Source organism: Prionailurus viverrinus, chromosome F1 (genome assembly GCF_022837055.1).
Source record: "Prionailurus viverrinus isolate Anna chromosome F1, UM_Priviv_1.0, whole genome shotgun sequence".
Lineage (NCBI taxonomy): Eukaryota > Metazoa > Chordata > Mammalia > Carnivora > Felidae > Prionailurus > Prionailurus viverrinus.
In genome coordinates, this window is record NC_062577.1 from 24,812,194 (window position 1) to 24,832,298 (window position 20,105).

At 35.9% G+C, this 20,105-nt stretch overlaps 1 protein-coding gene across 2 annotated transcripts in view; it reads right to left on the reverse strand.

Annotated features, from left to right (window-relative positions):
• Nucleotides 1-20,105, reverse strand: part of XPR1 (xenotropic and polytropic retrovirus receptor 1) — a 212,828-nt gene that overhangs the window by 74,871 nt on the left and 117,852 nt on the right. The window contains exon 3 of one of the 2 annotated variants that reach the window (XM_047840768.1): nt 4,062-4,157. In XM_047840768.1, coding sequence (XP_047696724.1) covers nt 4,062-4,157 — 96 coding nt within the window. Of the gene's footprint in view, nt 1-4,061; nt 4,164-20,105 lie in introns of both variants that reach the window. The other variant, XM_047840767.1, reaches the window with a different exon arrangement.

Genomic DNA, 20,105 nt, shown 5'->3' on the forward strand with positions numbered 1-20,105 from the left:
AAGATGCCATCCGGCAACTGTGTTACTCCATGACCATGGACATTGCCCATCTTCTCAGTCTTAGAAAGAAAGAAATGATATGACAGAAGAGAAGGACAGTGGATATGTGGATAGTACATAAATAATTTCCAACTTCTCCCTACCTCCCCATTCTTTAATAACTCTGAAGTAAATGATTCTGTTGAAATGAACTCAAGAGAATCATGATGTAGGAAAAAATAATAGGACAATGGGAATTTTAAACAATATCACAGACCCATGATCACGCTAATTAATATATACTTAATCCATGTCTTTATACATATGCAAGCAAACACATACACACATATCAGTCATTAAGCCATAATTTAGCTATGTGGGTACTAGATACATATGATCACTTGTAAAATGAATATTTACTATTTCAGTGAAAGAGATACTTATGTTTTATTACACACATTCAGTGGCATAATAATATACAATGCTTCAAATTCAGTAAGAATAAAGAAAAATAGACATAATAGGATTACAGGAATAACTGTAATAGGAATAGTTCTGAGTAACTATTATCCAATTGGTCTTGCATATATATGAAGCCTGAAAATATTCTATAGCCAAGAAATAAATCTGTTTCTAATGCCATAATTTTCATACTTCTGAATAACACTACTGTAATTTCATTCCTTCCCTCCTACCTTTCCCACTTCCCTCCCTCTTTTTTGGTAAAGAACAGAAAAGCTCATAAAATTGCTGTGAATTCAGAATAATTGAAGCCAAAAATTTAGGACAGGTCAGAAAAAACAGACTGTTTAGAAACAAAGGAAGAAGCCCTTAGCTATTTAAAAGATTCCAACTGGGGCGCCTGGGTAGCTCAATAGGTTAAGTGTCTGACTCTTGATTTCGGCTCAGGTCATGATTTCATGGTTTCGTGAGTTCAAGCCCTGTGTTGAGCTCTGAGCTGACAGGCGGAGCCTGCTTGGGATGCTCTCTCTCTCTCCTCCCCCTCACCCCCTCCACCCCCCTGGGTCTTATAGCACTCTCTCTCAAAATAAATATTTTTTAAAAAGGCTTGCCTGTTTTAATAATGGAATATTAAAAGCAACAGACACATTCTAACATTTTGTTTTTATGTAGGCACATAAAAACATGGCTTAGAAGGTAAGTACTTTGAATGGAGAGAGAAAGCAAACTGGTTCAAAGAGAAAGGTATTGTAACATGAAGTCATTAATATTACCAATGGAAAAGGATATTACTGATCACCACAAAAAAAGATCTCTGACACTATCGCCTCTAGAATTGATGCCATTTTTAGTACTAAAAGAGACTTGGAGATTCAGTAATTAGTAATGTTATCACCAAAAAGGAGCCTTCCTTTAAAAAAACTTCCCTCTCCTCCCACGGTCTAAAAGATTTTATATATTAATATAAATAAAATAAAGAGCAATACAATGACTTACATGACTGACATCAAACTATTGTCAATTGTTTCTAACTCATTACATGTGGAACCCTAGAGGACTGGGAATGAATTTGCTCATCTTACAACAAGGTACATAGAGGCCTGAGAAGGTTAAATGGTAAACTTCTTCTAAAAAAATAGTAAGGTTTAGAAATCCAAAACATAAACTGGTAGGTAACAGAACTGGTATGAAAATAAATATGTACATTTTAGTAGTATTCATTCTATGTTTTGTTTGGCTTTTATAGCATTTTTTGGGGGGTACTTAAAAGCTTCAGTCAAGACTATATCTCACTTGAAAGTGACCATTATTAGCTGACTATTAAATAATCTGTGAGATATAAGTGGTGGAGGCAGGTTTATACGCTAAACTCATCCCTGTTATTTTAGTTATTTATAGTTTTTCTGTGTCCTAGTCTCTGAGGATTGCTGTCTATAAGATAATCTGCCACAGAGCAGGTGGCTAAATAGGGAGGAAAATGATACTGTCTAGAACAAGTGCCAAATTCTATTTCTGTCAATCATGTCTTCATATTACCCATCACTTCCTGACCTGGCAAAAAGTCAGTCTGAAGACTATCAATTTGTACCTCCTCTGTGGTGACATCAAGAGACATGCCCTACTGGTCCTGCCAACACACTAGGAAAAAGGAAGTCATTTAATCACAGCCTCCAAACTTTCAATAGTAGAAAGCCTAAAATTATTTTTGAAAAATAATGAAATTTAAGATACCATTTTTCAAACTAGGGTTATAACTCAATATGGGGTCATAAAAGCAATTGTGTGGATCATAAATTGGCATATTATAAGTCAAAGAGAAATAATTATAGAAAACAATATATACTACACATAGTAAGGATATTATTCCATGAAAAAATATTAATTATTTAAATATACTGCATATACACACATATATAGATGCATACAAACATACATAAAATACACATATCTGACTAGGTGTGATGGGTCACATGTGTATACAGTTTTTACTACAACTTAACATACAGTATGTATCTCTTATTAACAGTAGATATTTTTTTTTCTTGTATACCAATAAGCATTATCTACTCTTTGTGATCTCAATAATCCACATAGAACTGGGCTCAGAGATCTTTCCAAAAAAAATCACAGAAAAAACAAAGCTAATAAACTTGACCTTTATATTTTTAATTTACAGGCATAGGTTATATCCTATAGCCTTTTCTCAGTCTAAACACTCTTTCCCTGCAAATGCCTTCCTCTTAGCTTCCTCTTCCTCATTCTTCATTACATGGCTGCCCTCTCCTTCTCTGTCTACACTGCTAGTTCCTCTTTCACTCCTACTCCTAATTATGGAAATTATCTCTGTTCTTGCACATTGCAATTGTTCTGTACATTTTCCCCTTGTTGAAAATCTATCCACTGCACAGTTTCAAATAATATTGCTATTTTGTCTCTGCATTCTAGGTACTTACAGTGTAGTGCAAAGGACATGCTATGCCCTTTAATGGCTCTGTGTCTCTGCATAAACTGCTCTCTTTGCCTAGGAAGTCTAGCCGTAAGGGAGAGGTGAGGAGAACTAAGGCATTTGCTTCCTTTTTTGTTTCTTTTTTGCTAAAAGGCAGTGACTTGCTAAGGAGATTAAACCAGTTAAAAGGAAAATCATAGAATTTATTTACTAATTCTTAGAAGAATTTAAGACAATGGAGTTGGGTCCAGAAAAACATTTTGGAGCATGGAAAAGGGCACTGATTAGGACCTGTGGGTAGCTTTGAAGACACAGTTAAGAATGTAACAGTGAATTTACACTGGTTAAAACTTGTTCTGGTATGTGATTTCTTTCCCCCAGCTATCCTAAGCACCCAGGGAATAGGCATGGAGAAGGAAAGGCTGGATTGGCTCACAGTTGGAATTTTGCTAGGCAGAAGCAGTACAAAGCAATGAGAGTAAAAGGATTTAAAAAGCGCAAGGGACAAAACGGTTAAGATGACTAACAGAGGGAAGTAATTCTGGGAGGGGTCTTGTCAACTGGAATAGATGAAGGAGTCAAGAAACTTGAGCTCTGTGAGACAGAAAAACAGAAGTTAAAGGACTAGGGGAGTAAACATATATAAAAAACAGAATTTTAAAGGGTCAGATATAAATAAATAGAAGTTCTAGTATTTCCTCCTCAACTCCAATAGCATCTTGTAGATGCCACTCTGGAGACAATGCTCTAGAGAGATAGAAATGAGTATTCCATACAATGGAAAGACAAAAGGAATGTAATTAATAAGCAGGAACTGCTTATTTAGCTTATTTAGCTGTAATTTAGCTTTGAGATGATAAAATCAAATTTCTGAGTCTTTAAAGCTTTAGCCTGGACTTGAGCGAAGCTCTACAAAGTACTGGTTCACAAGGAGGTTCCCAAATCCTTGCAACTGCAAAAGAATCTAGGCAATGACCATATTAGGCTTAAATACTGAAGCACCAGATGCATTCCTACCTTAGCTATAGAAAACATCCCTAAATGCAGTATAGGAAGGAAAACAAGCCACCATTTTAAAATAATGATCAGAAGGTTAAATAAACAATGACATGCAGAGTTTCTCTTTCTGTAACAGCAGAAATTCTATTGTATGTTGTACCAAAAAACTACTCACCTGAATAAAATGTGTTGATTTTGGCAAGTTCCTTTTCACAGGTTTGGAAAAATTTTTCTTCAAACTTGGCAAAATACCTCTTTACTGTGTCCTCATCTGTAACTGAAAGCAAGGAAAACATTTAAATTTAATGACCAAAGGTCAATTAAGAAAGCTAGGGAAAGGGTGCCTGGGTAGCTCAGCTGGCTAAGCATCTGACTCTTGATTTCAGCTCATATCTTGATCTCAGGGTCATGAGTTTAAGCCCCTCACTGGACTCCATGTTGGGCGTGAAGCCTATTGGGAAAACACAAACACAAAAACCAAAACAAAAACCAGGCACCTGGGTGACTCAGTCGGTTAAGCGTCTGACTCTTGATTTCAGCACAGGTTATGATCCCAAGGTCCCTGGGATTGAGCCCCGAGTTGGGCTCTGCCCTAGCAGGGAACAGAGTCTGCTTGGGATTCTCTCTCCCTCTCTCTCTCTGCCCCTCCCCCACTTGTATAAGCTCTGTCTCTCTTGGTTTTGGCTCAGGTCATGGTCTCACAGTTTCATGAGTTTGAACCCCGCATCAGGCTCCACGCTGGCACTATGGAGCCTGCTTGGGATTCTTTCTCTCTCCCTCACTCTCTGCTCCTTCCCCACTTGCGCTGTCTCTGTCTCTCTCAAAATAAATAAATAAACTTTAACACATAAATAAACTTAAAAAAATACATTAGGGAAATAAAATTTAAACTTACTACTTTCTTAGTATTCAAAATGACAACAATGAATTGTGAACCATATTAAGAAAAGACTACTAAAAGGCCTCTTTATAGGAATGCAGCCATTTTTTAACTGGATGAGACTCTAAATCTCCACTATGATAAATTTACAGTGGTGGAGAAAATAAGTGTTCTAAGACTTGGGGACAGGAAGACACTACTGGAGACAAAGGTGATCAAGGAAGAGTCAAGGTGTTGGGAGTTGAAAATGAATAGGATTCAGCAAAAGTAAATATTTCAGGGAATAAAAAAAGGAACAAAAATGAAGACATGAATATGTAATATGTTCCTGGAAAAAAAAATGAATCAATTGTTCCTACTATATTAAATTGCTATCAACTCATTTTCACTTAGCTGCACCAGCATAGAAAAATGTAGACTGATGGTTATAAATTAGATATTTTAAGGCTACAGATGCTGGGTATGAACATAAGTGGGTTGAGCAAATGGGTGACTGTGCAAGTATAGTGATAAATGGCAACAGACATCTTCAGGATAAGGAGTGGTATGCATTCTGGCAAGTGAGAGCATATGTCCATCTAGCTAGTTGCTGCCCTGTGGCAATAGGTGGTTAAGGTTGTCAGATCTTCCAATTTTCAGGAGAAGTCATAAATCTAGATATTTTAAAAACACAGTATAGGCCAATCAATATATGTCTCTGCAGGCTGGATCCACTTTGTGAGTTCTATCATATAGCTATTAATTTACTGAACATCGTAAGTACAGACATATGTAGCTTCAGGAAACCCACCTCCCCAAGCCTAAATGGGTATGTTTCTTGCCCAAGTGAGATATGACTAGACTCCAGATGCTAATTATAATACAGAACTATCCTATTTCTGGATCTCTCGGGCATCCTAAGCTTAAAATGTCTAGGAAAAAGTATAGATTCTTTTATGTCCCTCAGATGTTTCAAATCTTAGTGCAATCCCCAAAACCCTTAAACAATTCAACTATCCAGGAATAAGAGAAAATGGTATTTCCTTGAGTAATATGCAACACCTACATATATACTATTTCTTTGTATCAGAGATACTTTAAACAAAAACAAAAGTTTAAAGTGAAGTTGTAGAGGTGCCAGAGTGGTTCAGTCAGTTAAGCATCCGACTTCAACTCAAGTCATGGTCTCGCAGTTCTTGAGTTCAAACTCTGCATCAGGCTCTGTGCTGACAGCTCAGAGCCTGGAGACTGCTTCAGATTCTGTGTCTCCCTCTTTCCCTGCCCCTCTCGCACGCTGTCTCTCTCAAAAATAAATATTAAAAAATTTTTTTAATTAAAAAAAAATGAAGTTCTAATAAGCATGTCAAATCTATTCATTTAATTTGAGTAATGCAAATGTGAAAAAAAATACCACTACACAAAACCTTGAGTTTTATTTGTATATCTACTTCTTTATTTCTTATGCTTTAGAACTTAATAGATAATGCAGGATTCTACCGATTTTGCAGAGAAGAAAGGATGGCCACTCTTAACTTCCTCATGTAAGCTCAGTAATTTAGGTACACTAAAGGCTATAGCTGCCCAAGGCCACTGAGAATTATTTTTTCAAAGTATAAAGCAGGTCAAAGCTTTCTTTTAAGGTGACCTTGAGTTAGAGATGACCCATGGTAACAGATGCTACTCTTATAATAACATCTAGCTGTAGCTGATTTAAAATAAGAGTTAATTACCTATTTTCTTTTCATTTTTATTTTATTCTTCATTGTATTGTTAGGAAAGAAAACCTAAAACCAAAATATGGGCTTGGTCATACTTACTTTGTTTCCCTATTAACAGAGAGCTTTCATTAACACACATTAACATGAGATGATGGAAATAAAGTTGTTCACCAAAGCGATTTAAATATAGCTTGTTTTAAAAAAAATTTTAGGGGCGCCTGGGTGGCACAGTCCGTTAAGCGTCTGACTTCAGCCAGGTCATGATCTCGTGGTCCGTGAGTTCGAGCCCCGCGTCGGGCTCTGGGCTTGATGGCTCAGAGCCTGGAGCCTGTTTCTGATTCTGTGTCTCCCTCTCTCTCTGCCCCTCCCCCGTTCATGCTCTGTCTCTCTCTGTCCCAAAAATAAATAAAACGTTGAAAAAAAAATAATTTTAACATACTAATATTTATATAGAGGTTGCATATTCAGCAACATCAACTATTTAAAATATTACTAAGAACAAAGAAACCAAAAAACCTAAATAAGCCTCTGAGAAACTAAAACATAATAAATTTTATGTATTAAAGTACGTAACATTCTACTCATGAATCAATCTCATATGAATTCTTCATTTCCTCAACTAGGGACTGTTTTATCTAAAATACCAGCAGTCTCTGGGGCGCCTGGGTGGCGCAGTCGGTTAAGCGTCCGACTTCAGCCAGGTCACGATCTCGCGGTCCGTGAGTTCGAGCCCCGCGTCAGGCTCTGGGCTGATGGCTCGGAGCCTGGAGCCTGTTTCCGATTCTGTGTCTCCCTCTCTCTCTGCCCCTCCCCCGTTCATGCTCTGTCTCTCTCTGTCCCAAAGATAAATAAACGTTGGGGAAAAAAAAATTAAAAAATATATAAATAAATAAAATAAAATACCAGCAGTCTCTTATGTAGATTTCTGGTTCCCATATAACTTAATGCCCACAAATTACAAGAGGGTAAGACAAGCTTACAGCACTAAAAAGTAATAGCAAAAAAGAGAGAAAAGTAATAGCAAAAAGAGGGAAGCATTATACATAAAAATAGATTTGCATATACAGATACTTTCCATTTTTGAAAGTTCAAGTTACACCACTTTACTTTTACATAAAAAGACATAATATCAGTACCTGTTTTTGCTAACTGAAAAGAAACCTGAAGAGGATTTCTGCTTTTACAAAAAAAAAATGTTTTTTAAAGTTTTCAGCATTTGTTTTGCAGCAGGCCATTACAAAGGCAGCCAGCACCCTGGGCAGTGAGAGTGACCCCACAAAGCACCTTCCCCGAGAACTGCACTCAGTATCTCAGCATCAAGCCACCATAGCTTTGAACCATGTCAGTGAGCATCTGTGCCTTATCTTGATTTATTTTGTGCATCTGTGACCAAAGTATATCCTAAGGTATCAGAAAAGCATAAGAGAAGATATTTTGGGGGCCTGGGAACACTAAAAATTGTTTCTATATAAATTAATGGTAACAGTATCTTCACTATACATCATTTTGGCTTATGAAAGGTTTCATAGGAACAGTCTATTTTGGGGGAAACTTGTACACAGAGATTTAAGATTAAGATAAAGGGAGCGTCAAATCAGTGGAAAGAATGGACTATATAAAAACAGGGTTGAGCCATCCATTTAAATAAACTCCAAATGGAGTTAAAGAAACAATATTAGAAAACAGCAGAAAAAAATTAAATAACCCTACATGGGGAAAGTTACCCTACACACTACACAAAACAGGCCATAAAGAGAATGATTGACATTCTCACATAATGAAAAATCTCCATTCTACAAGATACCAGAAGCAAAGTTAAAAGACAGGGAAAATGTATCCGCAACATTTAAAATAAAGGATTCACATGCAAAATAGACTTTAAAAATTTCTTACAAATCAGTATTACAAGATATTCCATAAGAAGAATGGGTACATTAAAGGAATCCATAGAAAAATACAAATGGCCAATGAACAAAAGAAAGGATGCTTAACAGCCCAGATATCAGATGTTACTTCAAAATAATGAAATATAATTTTTAAACCATCATAATGGAATAAATTTTAAAGTATTTTTTCAGCAATGGTAAAGGTAAATGAACTCTTGCTCCCTGTTGGTGAGAATGTAAATTTGCAAATCCATTTAGGAAGGCCATCAAAATTTTCAGTGTGTTCAATCCCATATGTAAGAAATATATTCTAAAGGAATCTCTGCACAAAAGGATGTGTGCACAGGGATGTTCGTGCAACACTGTTTTTAATAGTAATAAAACAAAGTAACATCCAACAAAAGGGGAACAGATAAATTATAATATCGTATAACACTATGCAGCCATTTAAAAAAGATAGACATACATCCTGCTTATGTATGAAAATTGTAAGACACTGCTGATGAAAAATTTAAATAAGAGAATATATACAGCATGATCTCATTTATGAAAAAATATGTGCATAAATCAATATTCATATGTACATTCATAGAAAGAAGACTGGAAGAATGCATAACAAACTGTTAATTGTGGTTATTTCATTTGAAAGAGGAGAAAGTATGAAAGGGAATCTCACATTTCGCTATCTATATTCATTGTATTGCTTGAATTCATTACAATGAGATGTAGCCACGTATGATAAATTACGTTGTATAAAGAGTATTATTAACTGGAAGGAAAAAAAGTAACATGCGGCATACAAATCTTTAAATTACACATAGTAAAATCTAACCAGCACAGCTAGTTGAAAAAAAGTTAACTGTATCAGAATTTAGATGAAAACAGGATGATTAAGCCCTTCACCTCAGTTATGAGAAGTTGGTGGAATGCTGACTTCTAGAATATCCATTTCTATTATGCTTCCTATAACCTATCTGCTGAATAATGTTAGAAATCAATAATCCTAAACTGAAGAAACAGAATTTTAGTGTTCAGAAATCAACTAGCCAGTTTCCCGTTTTAGAGTTGAGAAAATACAGGTGTAGAGAACCTAGATAACACGAGGATTTTTCCCCCTCCAGTAACAATGTAAATTTCACAGAAACTCACTATATTTTCTTATTATAAAATAAAGAATATAAAAGTGACATCTATTTGTTACTGAAATGTTATACACTGAACTGTGCAGCCACTCTCTCCCAAAATTTAAATGTTGAATCCCTAATCCCCAATGTGACTGTATTTAAAGTTTATTTATTTTGAGAGAGAGCGCACAAGCAGGGGAAGGGCAGAAAACGAAAGAATCCCAAGCAGGCTCCACACTGGCAGCACAGAGCCCAACGTAGGGCTCGAACTCACAAACTGTGAGATCCTGGTCCGAGCCAAAATCAAGAGTCAGACACTTAACCAACTGAGCCACCCAGGTACCTCCTCGATGTGACTGTATTCAGAGGCAGGGCCTCTGAAGAAGTTAATTAAGATGAAATGACGTCATAAGGATGGCCTTATTCCAAAAGGGCTGGTGTCCTTATTAGAAGAGAAAGAGACATCAGAAATACCCCTGTATGTGGACACCGAGGAAAGGCAGGTGAAAAGTAGCCAGAAAAGGCCCTCTGCGAGCCATACTAGAAGAGCTTGCACCTGATCTTGCATTTTAATCCTCCAAAACTGTGAGATCATAAAGTTCTACTGATTAAGCCACACAGTCTATGGTATTCTGTTATGACAGCCCAAGCACACTAATACAATGAATTTAACATGTCCTTAATTCAGTAATTAATCTCAAAAGATTAAGCCTACTTTTAAAAAAGGTAGCATAAATAACTACAAATCTTAACAACACATATCAACAATTCTAAGATTAGCATCAACAGGAAAAATCCCTGGAAGACAAAGGGGTGAAAAAAATCCAGAATTGGTCAAGAATGATTCAGAGAACACTGCTGTAGAGAACCCTTTGCTCTGAATTAAATAAATATTAAGTCAGCTATACTAAAGAGACAGGGAGAGAAAATAAGGGACAAGATTTCTTTGTCATTTCTATTATGGTCAAAATTTTACCTCAAATTTGGAGATGACAGAGAATTTTTTTCTCATCCACCCCCAAATTAGGAAATTAATAGCAAATGACTCTAAGAGTACTAATCAAGGTAAAACATCCCCACTGCATAGCAACCACCATCAAGTGCTTTTTGCTGCAACTGTCAGGAATATTTTTCTTTTTATATAAGACTTGCCATTCTACTTTCACATGCAGTCTCTCAAAAATCTACTTCTTAAAACCATTATTAATTTCTTCAAATATCTTATATGTTCCATTCAACTTTTTTTAAATTTTTTTTAACGTTTTATTTATTTTTGAGACAGGGAGAGACAGAGCATGAACGGGGGAGGGTCAGAGAGAGGGAGACACAGAATCTGAAACAGGCTCCAGGCTCTGAGCTGTCAGCACAGAGCCCAACGCGGGGCTCGAACTCACGGACCGTGAGATCGTGACCTGAGCAGAAGTCGGCTGCTTAACCGACTGAGCCACCCAGGCGGCCCCCATTCAACTTTTTATTACAACTTTCCATGTTCTTAATTTCCAGCTCTATGATACTGAGGGGAGGGATTTTTTTTTTTTTAATCTTTTTAGATCTTATGTCCAACATAATGTCTGGTAGACAGTATGTGCTTCATACATTATTTTTTGAAACTGCTAATGTTGAAATGATGTTAATAATGTTTGCAAAAAATTATGATGTATTTATTAAGTTTTAAAAAATGAAACTCCAGGGGCACATGGGTGGCTCAGTTGATTAAGCGTCTGACTCTTGAATTTGGCTCATGTCATGATCTCATGGTTTATGAGATCGAGCCCTGCATCAGGCTCTGCCCTAACAGGGTGGAGCCTGCTTGCGATTCTCTCTCCCTCTCTCTCTCTGCCTCTCCCCCAGTCACATACTCCCTCTCTTTCTTTCTCTCTCAAAAAAAAAAACACTAAAAAAGATGAAACTCCAATAATTGGATATTCATGCACAAAAGAATTAAGTTGCATCCCAACCTCATGCCATATATGAAACAGCTAAATGAATCAAAGACCTAAATGTAAAAGCTAAAACTATAAAACTTTCAAAAGAAAACAGGCATAAATCTTCATGACCTTAGATGACACAATGGTTTCTTAGATATGACACAAAAAGCAGTAGGGATGAAAGAAAAAGTTGATAAATTGGACTTCATCAAAATTAAAAACTTATGTGTTTGAAAGAACACTATGAAGAAAGTAAAAGAACCCCCACAGAATGGGAGAAAATATCTATAAACCATATATCAGATAAGGTCTAGTATCCAGAATATATAAAGAACTCTTAGGATTCAACAATAAAGACAGATAACCCAATTAAAAAATGGGCAAAGGATCTGAATAAACATTTCTCCAGAAAAATATACAAATGGCCAATGGCATATGAAAACATTTCAACATCAACAATCATTAGGGAAATGCAAATCAAAACCACAATGCCACTTCATATCCACTAGGATGGCTATGATTAAAAAAGAGAGAGACAGACAAACAGACAATAACGAAAACTGACACAAATGAAGAGACATTAGCACCCTCATACATTGCTGGTGGGAATGTCAAAATGGTGCAAGCACTTTGGAAAACAGTTTGGCAGTTCCTCAAAAAACTAAATATACAATTACCATATGATCTAGCAATTCCACTTCTAGATACATACCCAAGGGAAGCGAAAACATGTTTACACAAAAACTTATACACAAATGTCTATAGCAGCATTATTTGTAATAGCCAAAAAGTGAAAACAATCCAAGTGTCAATATATCAACTGATTAATGTATAAACAAAATATGGCCTACCCATATAATGGAATACTATTCAGCCATAAGAATGAATGAAGTACTATTACATGCTACAGCATGGATAAATCTTGAAAACGTTATGCAAAGGGAAGAAGCCACGCACTAAAAACCACACATTCCATTTATATGAAATGTCCAGAGCAGACAAATTCACAGAAGCAGAAAGTAGATTAGTGGTTGGCATGGGCTGTGGGAGGGAGGAGGAGGGGATGAGGAGTGATGAAATGTTCTGGAATTAGACAGTAGGGACAGTTGTAGAAATTTGTGAATGTATTAGAAATTACTAAATTATATACTTTTAAAGGGTAAATTTTGTAGTATCTGAATTATATCTCAATAAAATACATTTTAGCTCCAAATGCACTGATAAATTAAAACATTCATTTACTTATTCAACAAATAATGATTGTGCCTATTAGATGCTAGGCTCTGTGCTAAATGATGGGGATATGTAAGTAATGATGAACAAGGTGGATGTGACTCCTGTCCCTTAAAGACTGTGCATTCAAGTGACTGAGGCAGAAAGAAACTCACACAAATAAAAAAAAGAATTACAAACTGAAAAGTGCTGTGAAGGCAACAGGGTATAAGAAGGGAGGTAGGTACTGGGATGTTTAGCTATCCTTCAGGCAGGGTAAGAGATGGTCAGCAAAGATCTCATCTTAGGAGATGACATTTAATCTGAAACCTGAACCTAAAGGACGAGAAAGAACAAGAGCAAGAGCAAAATAGTTCCCAAGAGTGGCAATAACAGATTAGGAAAGGAGCTGGGGTGCTTGAGAACCTGAAAGGCAGGTTACTATGGAACTGAACAGCAGGTAGTGATAGGAGGTTAAGATTAGGGCGGTAGGCAAAGGCCTTTACACGTGGGAAGGCCATGTCATAGAGTTTGAATTTTATCCTAAGTGCAATGGAAAATATTGAAGGGTTTTAAGCAGGAATCTAAAAAGTAGAATTAGTTTACTTTCACTAAATGATTATTTAAAATAGCATTTCCCAGGACATTAGGTATGAGATGAAGGGAGAAGAATTCCAAGGAATTCAAGTAAGTTTGGGAAGTATGAGTGCAAACAGAAGTCAACTGATCTCTTTAAGGTAATAGTTCTCAACTGGGGATGGTTTTGCCTCCCAGGAGTTATTTGGCAACGTCTGGAGACATTTTGGGTTGTCACAACAGGAAGGGTATTGCTAGAATATAATGGATAGAGGACAGGGATGCTGCTAAACATCCTACAAGGGCCAGGACTTCATCCTCTCTCTCCCCTCCTTCTCAACAAAGAATTATCCAGTCCAAAGTGTCAACAGTGCCACAGCTGGAAAACTCTGCTTTAAGGGTAAAGAAGCATTACTATGCTAATATGCATTGTTATTATTCTATGAGAAGGAGATATAGTATATTGTGTTTCTCAAAGTTATTTATAAGAATATAATCTTTCTTTGGGGAGGAGGGGGAACGGCAGGGGAAAGATGGGAAAGGGGGTGTAGAGTATCTAGCAAAACTTCCAAGAACATTACTCTGTGGAACACTAGTTGAAGAGGCACTAACTTTAATATCACCTCTTTATATTTTTATTATATTCCATATCCAATAGTTGCTATGACTTCGTAGCCTCTCAAAAACTACTCATAAATGAAAGAGCTGATGAATAAAAATTAACATGTGACTGTGTTCCATCACATATAGGAAGAATATTTAGCACTACTGATTTCACGTTTTTAAGGAGAAAAGGTGTTTTTTTTTAAGTGTGATTTACAAATTAGGAATAAATAACTTGAAATTCTATTTTTTCTCAAATGCTACTTCATCAACAGATGGGTGAATTATATAAAGCATATGGCTAAGAAGATTTCAAAAATAAAAATGTTACTCTAAAATCACTGGTGTAGTAGAAATAGAACTGGGAGTCATTCATTCAACAAGTATTAAGTCCCCTGTATGTACCAGGCAGGCACCAGGGATACAATAATAAGCAAAATGCATGTAGACTCCACCCTCAGAGATTACGCTCTACCTGAGGAAACAGATTTTAATCAAATAATCACACAAATACACAAAATGTAATATGGGTTTTGAAGAAAATGTAAACATGAGAAAAAATAGCAGTGGGATCTATCTAGTCTGCAAGGAGTTGAGGGAAGGGAGGTGTGGGAGTTTCTGAAGAAGTGTCACCTCAGATAAAATCTGAAGGATAAGTAGGCATTTAGATAGAGCTTAAGTGCTCTAAGCATATATGCCACAACAGCATATAGATGCTGTGGAAGGAGGCATAGTACATCTGAGAAACTAAAGACTATGTCACTGGATGGAATCCAGGGGGCAAGGACAACAATGGTGGCAGTTAAGGCCAAACAGGCAAGCAGGGATCTGATGGGTTAGGATCTTGAAAAATAAAGGGCTAGCCTTTTTCCTATGACCAACGAGACATCTTTGAAGAATTTTAAGCAGAGGAATAATTGTGATCAGATATGCTTTGTAAATAAAGGGATATGGGAGACCACTCAGATGTAGCACAATAGTTACCATGATAGCCTTAACTAGGGTGAAGTCACTGGAGATAAGAAGTGGAGAAATTCAAGACACAATATTGAAATCAATATGGTTTTAGTGACATATTGGATATGGTTCTATTGTCAATTACCTGTATTACCTTGAGTAAGTGAATCTCTGGCTCTTGTTTTCTCTTTGACAAATGAAAGCATTTCATTAGGCAATCTCTAGGTCCCCCCTGCAGTTCCAAATTTCCTATTCCATAATTAAAGCTGCTATTTTCTGTAAAACCCAACTACACTGAAGGGTCCTAAGCAAAACTTTATGATCTATTTTGAGGTTCCATCAGATGAGGTTAATTAAAAGTGCTTTTAAAATAGTCATGGTAGAACAACAAAACATTCTTTTAATTCAGACAGTGACATGTAATTGAGATGAAATTATTGGCACTAACTCTGATACAATCAAAAGTATTTATCACCTCAATGAATATTTACCTAATGTCTGCTAGGCAAAAAAATAAAAAAATAATAAATGAAATAGTGGTAATTCTAACATGAGCGCAACTCAATAGTAAAGCAGGTATTATATGCTAGTGTTTTCAAATGTGTTTTGTCCCTGTAACCTCTAAAAGAATTTTGGAAAACTTTCTTACATATATTTAAGTTATGACAAAAGATTCTGTACACATTTAAATAGTTTAAATGTAATTTTTGGTGCACTGTAATTATTTACAGTTTAAAACAAAATGACACTGTTTCTAATGTGGCTAATGGAATTTAAATGCCATCACAATATGGTAACTACTATCATTCATTATTAAATATACACATAAGCTCTTCTTTAACAGTTGGAAATTTTATATCACTTTGGGTTTTTTTTTCCATTTTGTTTTCTTGAATTTGCATTTCTACTCTACTCATATTACAGAATTTATTCTAATATATTTTTAGGTTGGAAAGTTATTTATTGATCATCCTATCATACTTCCTAGCCATTAAGTATATATAAATTACAATTTAAATACAAAAACTTTCCTAACCATAAAGCTCTAAATATTAAAATTTCTTCTGGATTGGGTTACCATTAGAATTATTAGAACATACTACATCAACACAATATAAATACGTAATAAATTTTGACAAGTATTAAACACAAGTAAAATGTTACTGGGAATTGGAAAATAAACTTAATTTTTAAATTTAAATAGATAGAGCTTTCCTCCCAATTAGCTCATATACCCACTGATAAATGTTACATTATTGCTAGCATGATGAGTATCACATTGGTAGAATTTAAGAATATTGTAGAATGAGACAATTAAGAAACACTGATATCACTATTTTTCATTTTATAGATATAACTGCTGAGAAATACTTTTCACATAAATAAGCTCAGACTGAAAGTTTATTGTAGCAATGTGAATTTTCTGAACTACTTACAAGTGTCTTCCAATAACTGCATAGGGATTTTTTGTTAAAAATTAATTTTAATAATACACAAGCGGACAATTAAGTCTTCTTTCCAATTCATTGACAACAAACAATGAAAACAATTTTACTTCAAAAGGATTTGTTACCCTGTAAAACAAAAGGATTTGTTACCTTGTTTTTTAAAAAAAGTTTATTTATTTTGAGAGAGAGAGAGAGAGAGAGAGAGAGAGAGAGAGTGGGAGAGGGGCAGTGAGAAAAGGAGAAAGAGAGAATCCCAAGCAGGTTCCACACAGAGCCTGAGGCAGGGCTTGAATTCATGAACCTTGAGATCATGACCTGAGCCGATATCAAGAGTCAGACACTTAACTGACTGAGCCACCCAGGCATCCCAGGATTTATTACCCTGTTACTCACATTCTTAGCATCTACACCAAGAATTTGAGTATCTCAGACTATTCCTTTGGGGGCTACACAGGTAAAGCATTGTTAACAAAATTCAGATTTAGCAAAAGACAAAGCTTTCTTTTAAAAAATCAGGGCAAGACCATTTGAAAAGGAACTGCTTGGCTGCTGGCAACTACTAAGGCAAATCAATTTCAGGATTTAGTATGGATGGGAGATTTGGAAATGAATTCCCTCGAAAGACAATAAATAAAGGACTTTCTTCCAGCACTGTTCTTCATCGAATCATCATGACAAAATACTAATTTGTATACAGATGATATTTCCGAGAGAATTACTTATTCTTTACTGAATGGTTTCCACTTGCTAATTCTGATAACCTAATTATTTACTTCATATAATTGAAAGTGACTGACATTATTTAAATCCACTTACTAATTAAATTTATCTAGTTAAATCCACCTTCAGCTGAATTATTACTAATCACAGTTCTTTTTCACTTCTGCAAAGCAACAGGTCATAAATATTATTAAGAATGGAGTTACTATAAACAAAGAAATATAAAATATCTGATTACCCAAGATGAATAGTATTAGTTTAACTGAATTTTCAGTTTTTTCTTTTTTTTTCTTCTGGCAAAGATGAGTACAAGAATGAACCATAAGAAGTAAAACCACTCTGGTTACTTATTCCAGGCATAAAGCTTTCAAAGAACTATAATTATGTAACTATCTCATTTCTCTCTAAAGTGCCAGGCACACAGCTAAAGATAGAATGCATTTATGATGAATGTAACATCAATATTCCAATCAGATATAAAAAGTGAGGAAACAGGTTTCTAACAAAAAAAGTACCGAAAAATTAAGGTATGTTTTATTCTTTGTTAATTCCTTAAGCTCCATAAATTATTGAAAAATTTCCTCTATATTCCCAAATTTTATTCTGATATCAAAGCAACATAACAACTAAAATATATACATATAAGTTCTTAGCTCAAATTCCCTAAAAGTCAGGGTTTCATATGTTTACCTCCTCTGTATTTTGGGACGATTCAGTATTCTTCAAATTAGGCCAGAAAGCAACAACCAATAAAGAGACTCTTCCAATCATTAATAGATAATTAACAAAATGCATCCCAGAATCATACTGAGAAATATGAGACCAAAGGAAAAGTATATAAAGTACTGAAATTTAGGAAATGAACAAGTGACTACTAAAATGAAATTTTTAAAAATGTTCAGTGATTTTGCATATTTTAAATAGGAGATTTGGACAGGTGGCAAAGTTCCTATTTTCTCAAGGAAAAAAAGAACACTTTCAATTCAAGTAAAAAAAAAAAACCAATTTCTGATCCCAAAAATAACAGTTTTGGCTCCTAATTACATATAGACAAATTTACCACCTAAGCAACTAAAGCATACTCTGTAGCTGCATCCCTCTTAAAACAATACATGGATTGAGATGGTGACATAGGAGGCTCCTGAATTCACCTGTACAACTACTTACAGAGCAATTCCTTTCTGGAAAAAAAAACTCCAGAAACTAGCTGAGGACTCTTACATATCAGACGAAAGAGAAAATGCCCACATCACCCTTAGTGAAATGATCAGGAAAGACTGAGACACACTCTCACCATAAACCCCACTCCCCTAGCAAAGTGCCAGACAATTGGGAGGGAACTCCCAACTCCCAGCTTCTCCCAGAGGAGAGAAGGGGTTGATTCCCCACATCTAAGGAAGACACAGAAACACAATAATGGTTCAATGGTTCAATGGGTTCAATAACCCAGTTTCAGCAATGCAGATAATCCAGACAGAATATCAATAAGCAAACACTGGACTTAAACTACAAGTTTAACTAGATGAGCCTAACAGACATTTACAGAACATTCTATCTAACAATAGCAAAATACACACTCTTCTTAAGTACACACGAAACATTCTCCAGGATACATCATATGTTAGGTCACCAAACAAGTCTGAATAAATTTAAGAAGGGTGAAACCATATCAAGCATCTTTTGTAACCACAATGACATGAAAACTGCAAACTCTATGTCTCAACCAATATAGCTATCCTGAACTATATTCACTTTCCTGGATCAGCCATACTTTTCTTACCTTTGGATCTTAACACAAGCTGTTCTTCTGCCTGAACATTTTCTAAGTACTCCAAAACCACCTCTTCCTTTACCCCCAACATTTATATTCACATTATCTCCCTTGTTTCCCTTACACTTAGCCTCTTAAATAACTCTTCTCAGAAACATTACTAACCATAACAACCCCGAGAATATTGACTATAAACAGTCTACATCTCCTGGGACAAGGAGTGTCAGGTAAATTTCAGGCACAAGAAGAGAAGGAGTACTAGAGAATTGTGCCTTGGGAGCTAAAAAAGAAGAAAAGCTACAACGAACTTTATGTGTTGGAGTGGAATCAGAGATATCTGTTTGAATTAATGGTTGTTAAATATATGTAGATAAAGAAACACAGAAATAGATAGCGTGTTTATGCAAGGGTTAACACACACACACCCTGGCTCTATCCACTATCAGAATGTAGGAAAAACGTTACTCTAACAATGAGCACACCTAGATCTCAGACCTTGATTTTTAAATACCATCTCCAATAAAAGGAGTCAGGGCTCTTAGGAAGAGATTGATTCCAGGGCTGGGGCAGGGAAAATATGAGATGAACCTCGAATATCTTTAATACCTGAAAATAAATTCTCACAAAAGGATGGGGGTATGTCAAAATGACATAAGAGCCAGCCCCAGCCTGAAGAAGCTTCCAAAGTCCAAAGGAATAAAATAAAGGATAATATTGTTATTATAATCCATAGAATAAAACAACTGTCCACAGGTCCATATTGATACAAATAATTAACTGAATAAGTAAATAAATGTGGGGGAAAAGACAGCTCTCCCTTACAGAAGAAATCTAATTAGTACAAGTAGAAGGAATGAGGGACTCCCCGGTGGCTCAGTTGGTTAAGCATTCGACTCTTGATTTCAGCTCAAGTCATGATCCTATGGTTGTGGGATCAAGCCCTGTGTCAGGCTCTGCGCTGATGGCATGGAGCCTGCTTGGAATTCTCTCTTTCTCTCTCTCTCTCTCTCTCTCTCTTTCTCTCTCTCTCTCTCTCTCTCTCTCTCTCTCTCTCTCTCTCTCCCCCCCCCCTTTGCCCATCCCCATATATGTGCATGCACACACATGCTTTCTCTCTCAAAATAAATAAATAAAACTTTTTAAAAGAAGACTTAAAAAGGGCGCCTGAGTGGTTCACTCAGTTAAGCGTCCGACTTTAGCTTAGGTCATGATCTCGCAGTTTGTGAGTTCGAGCCCCACGTCAGGCTCTGTGCTGACAGCTCAGAGCCTGGAGCCTGCTTTGGATTCTGTGTCTCCCTCTCTCTTTGCCCCTCCCATGCTTGTGCTCTGTTTCTGTCTCTCAAAAATAAACAATCATTAAAAAAAAAAAAAAAGAAGGAATGAGAGCAATGTAAAATCACCATTAGGCAAACCACCA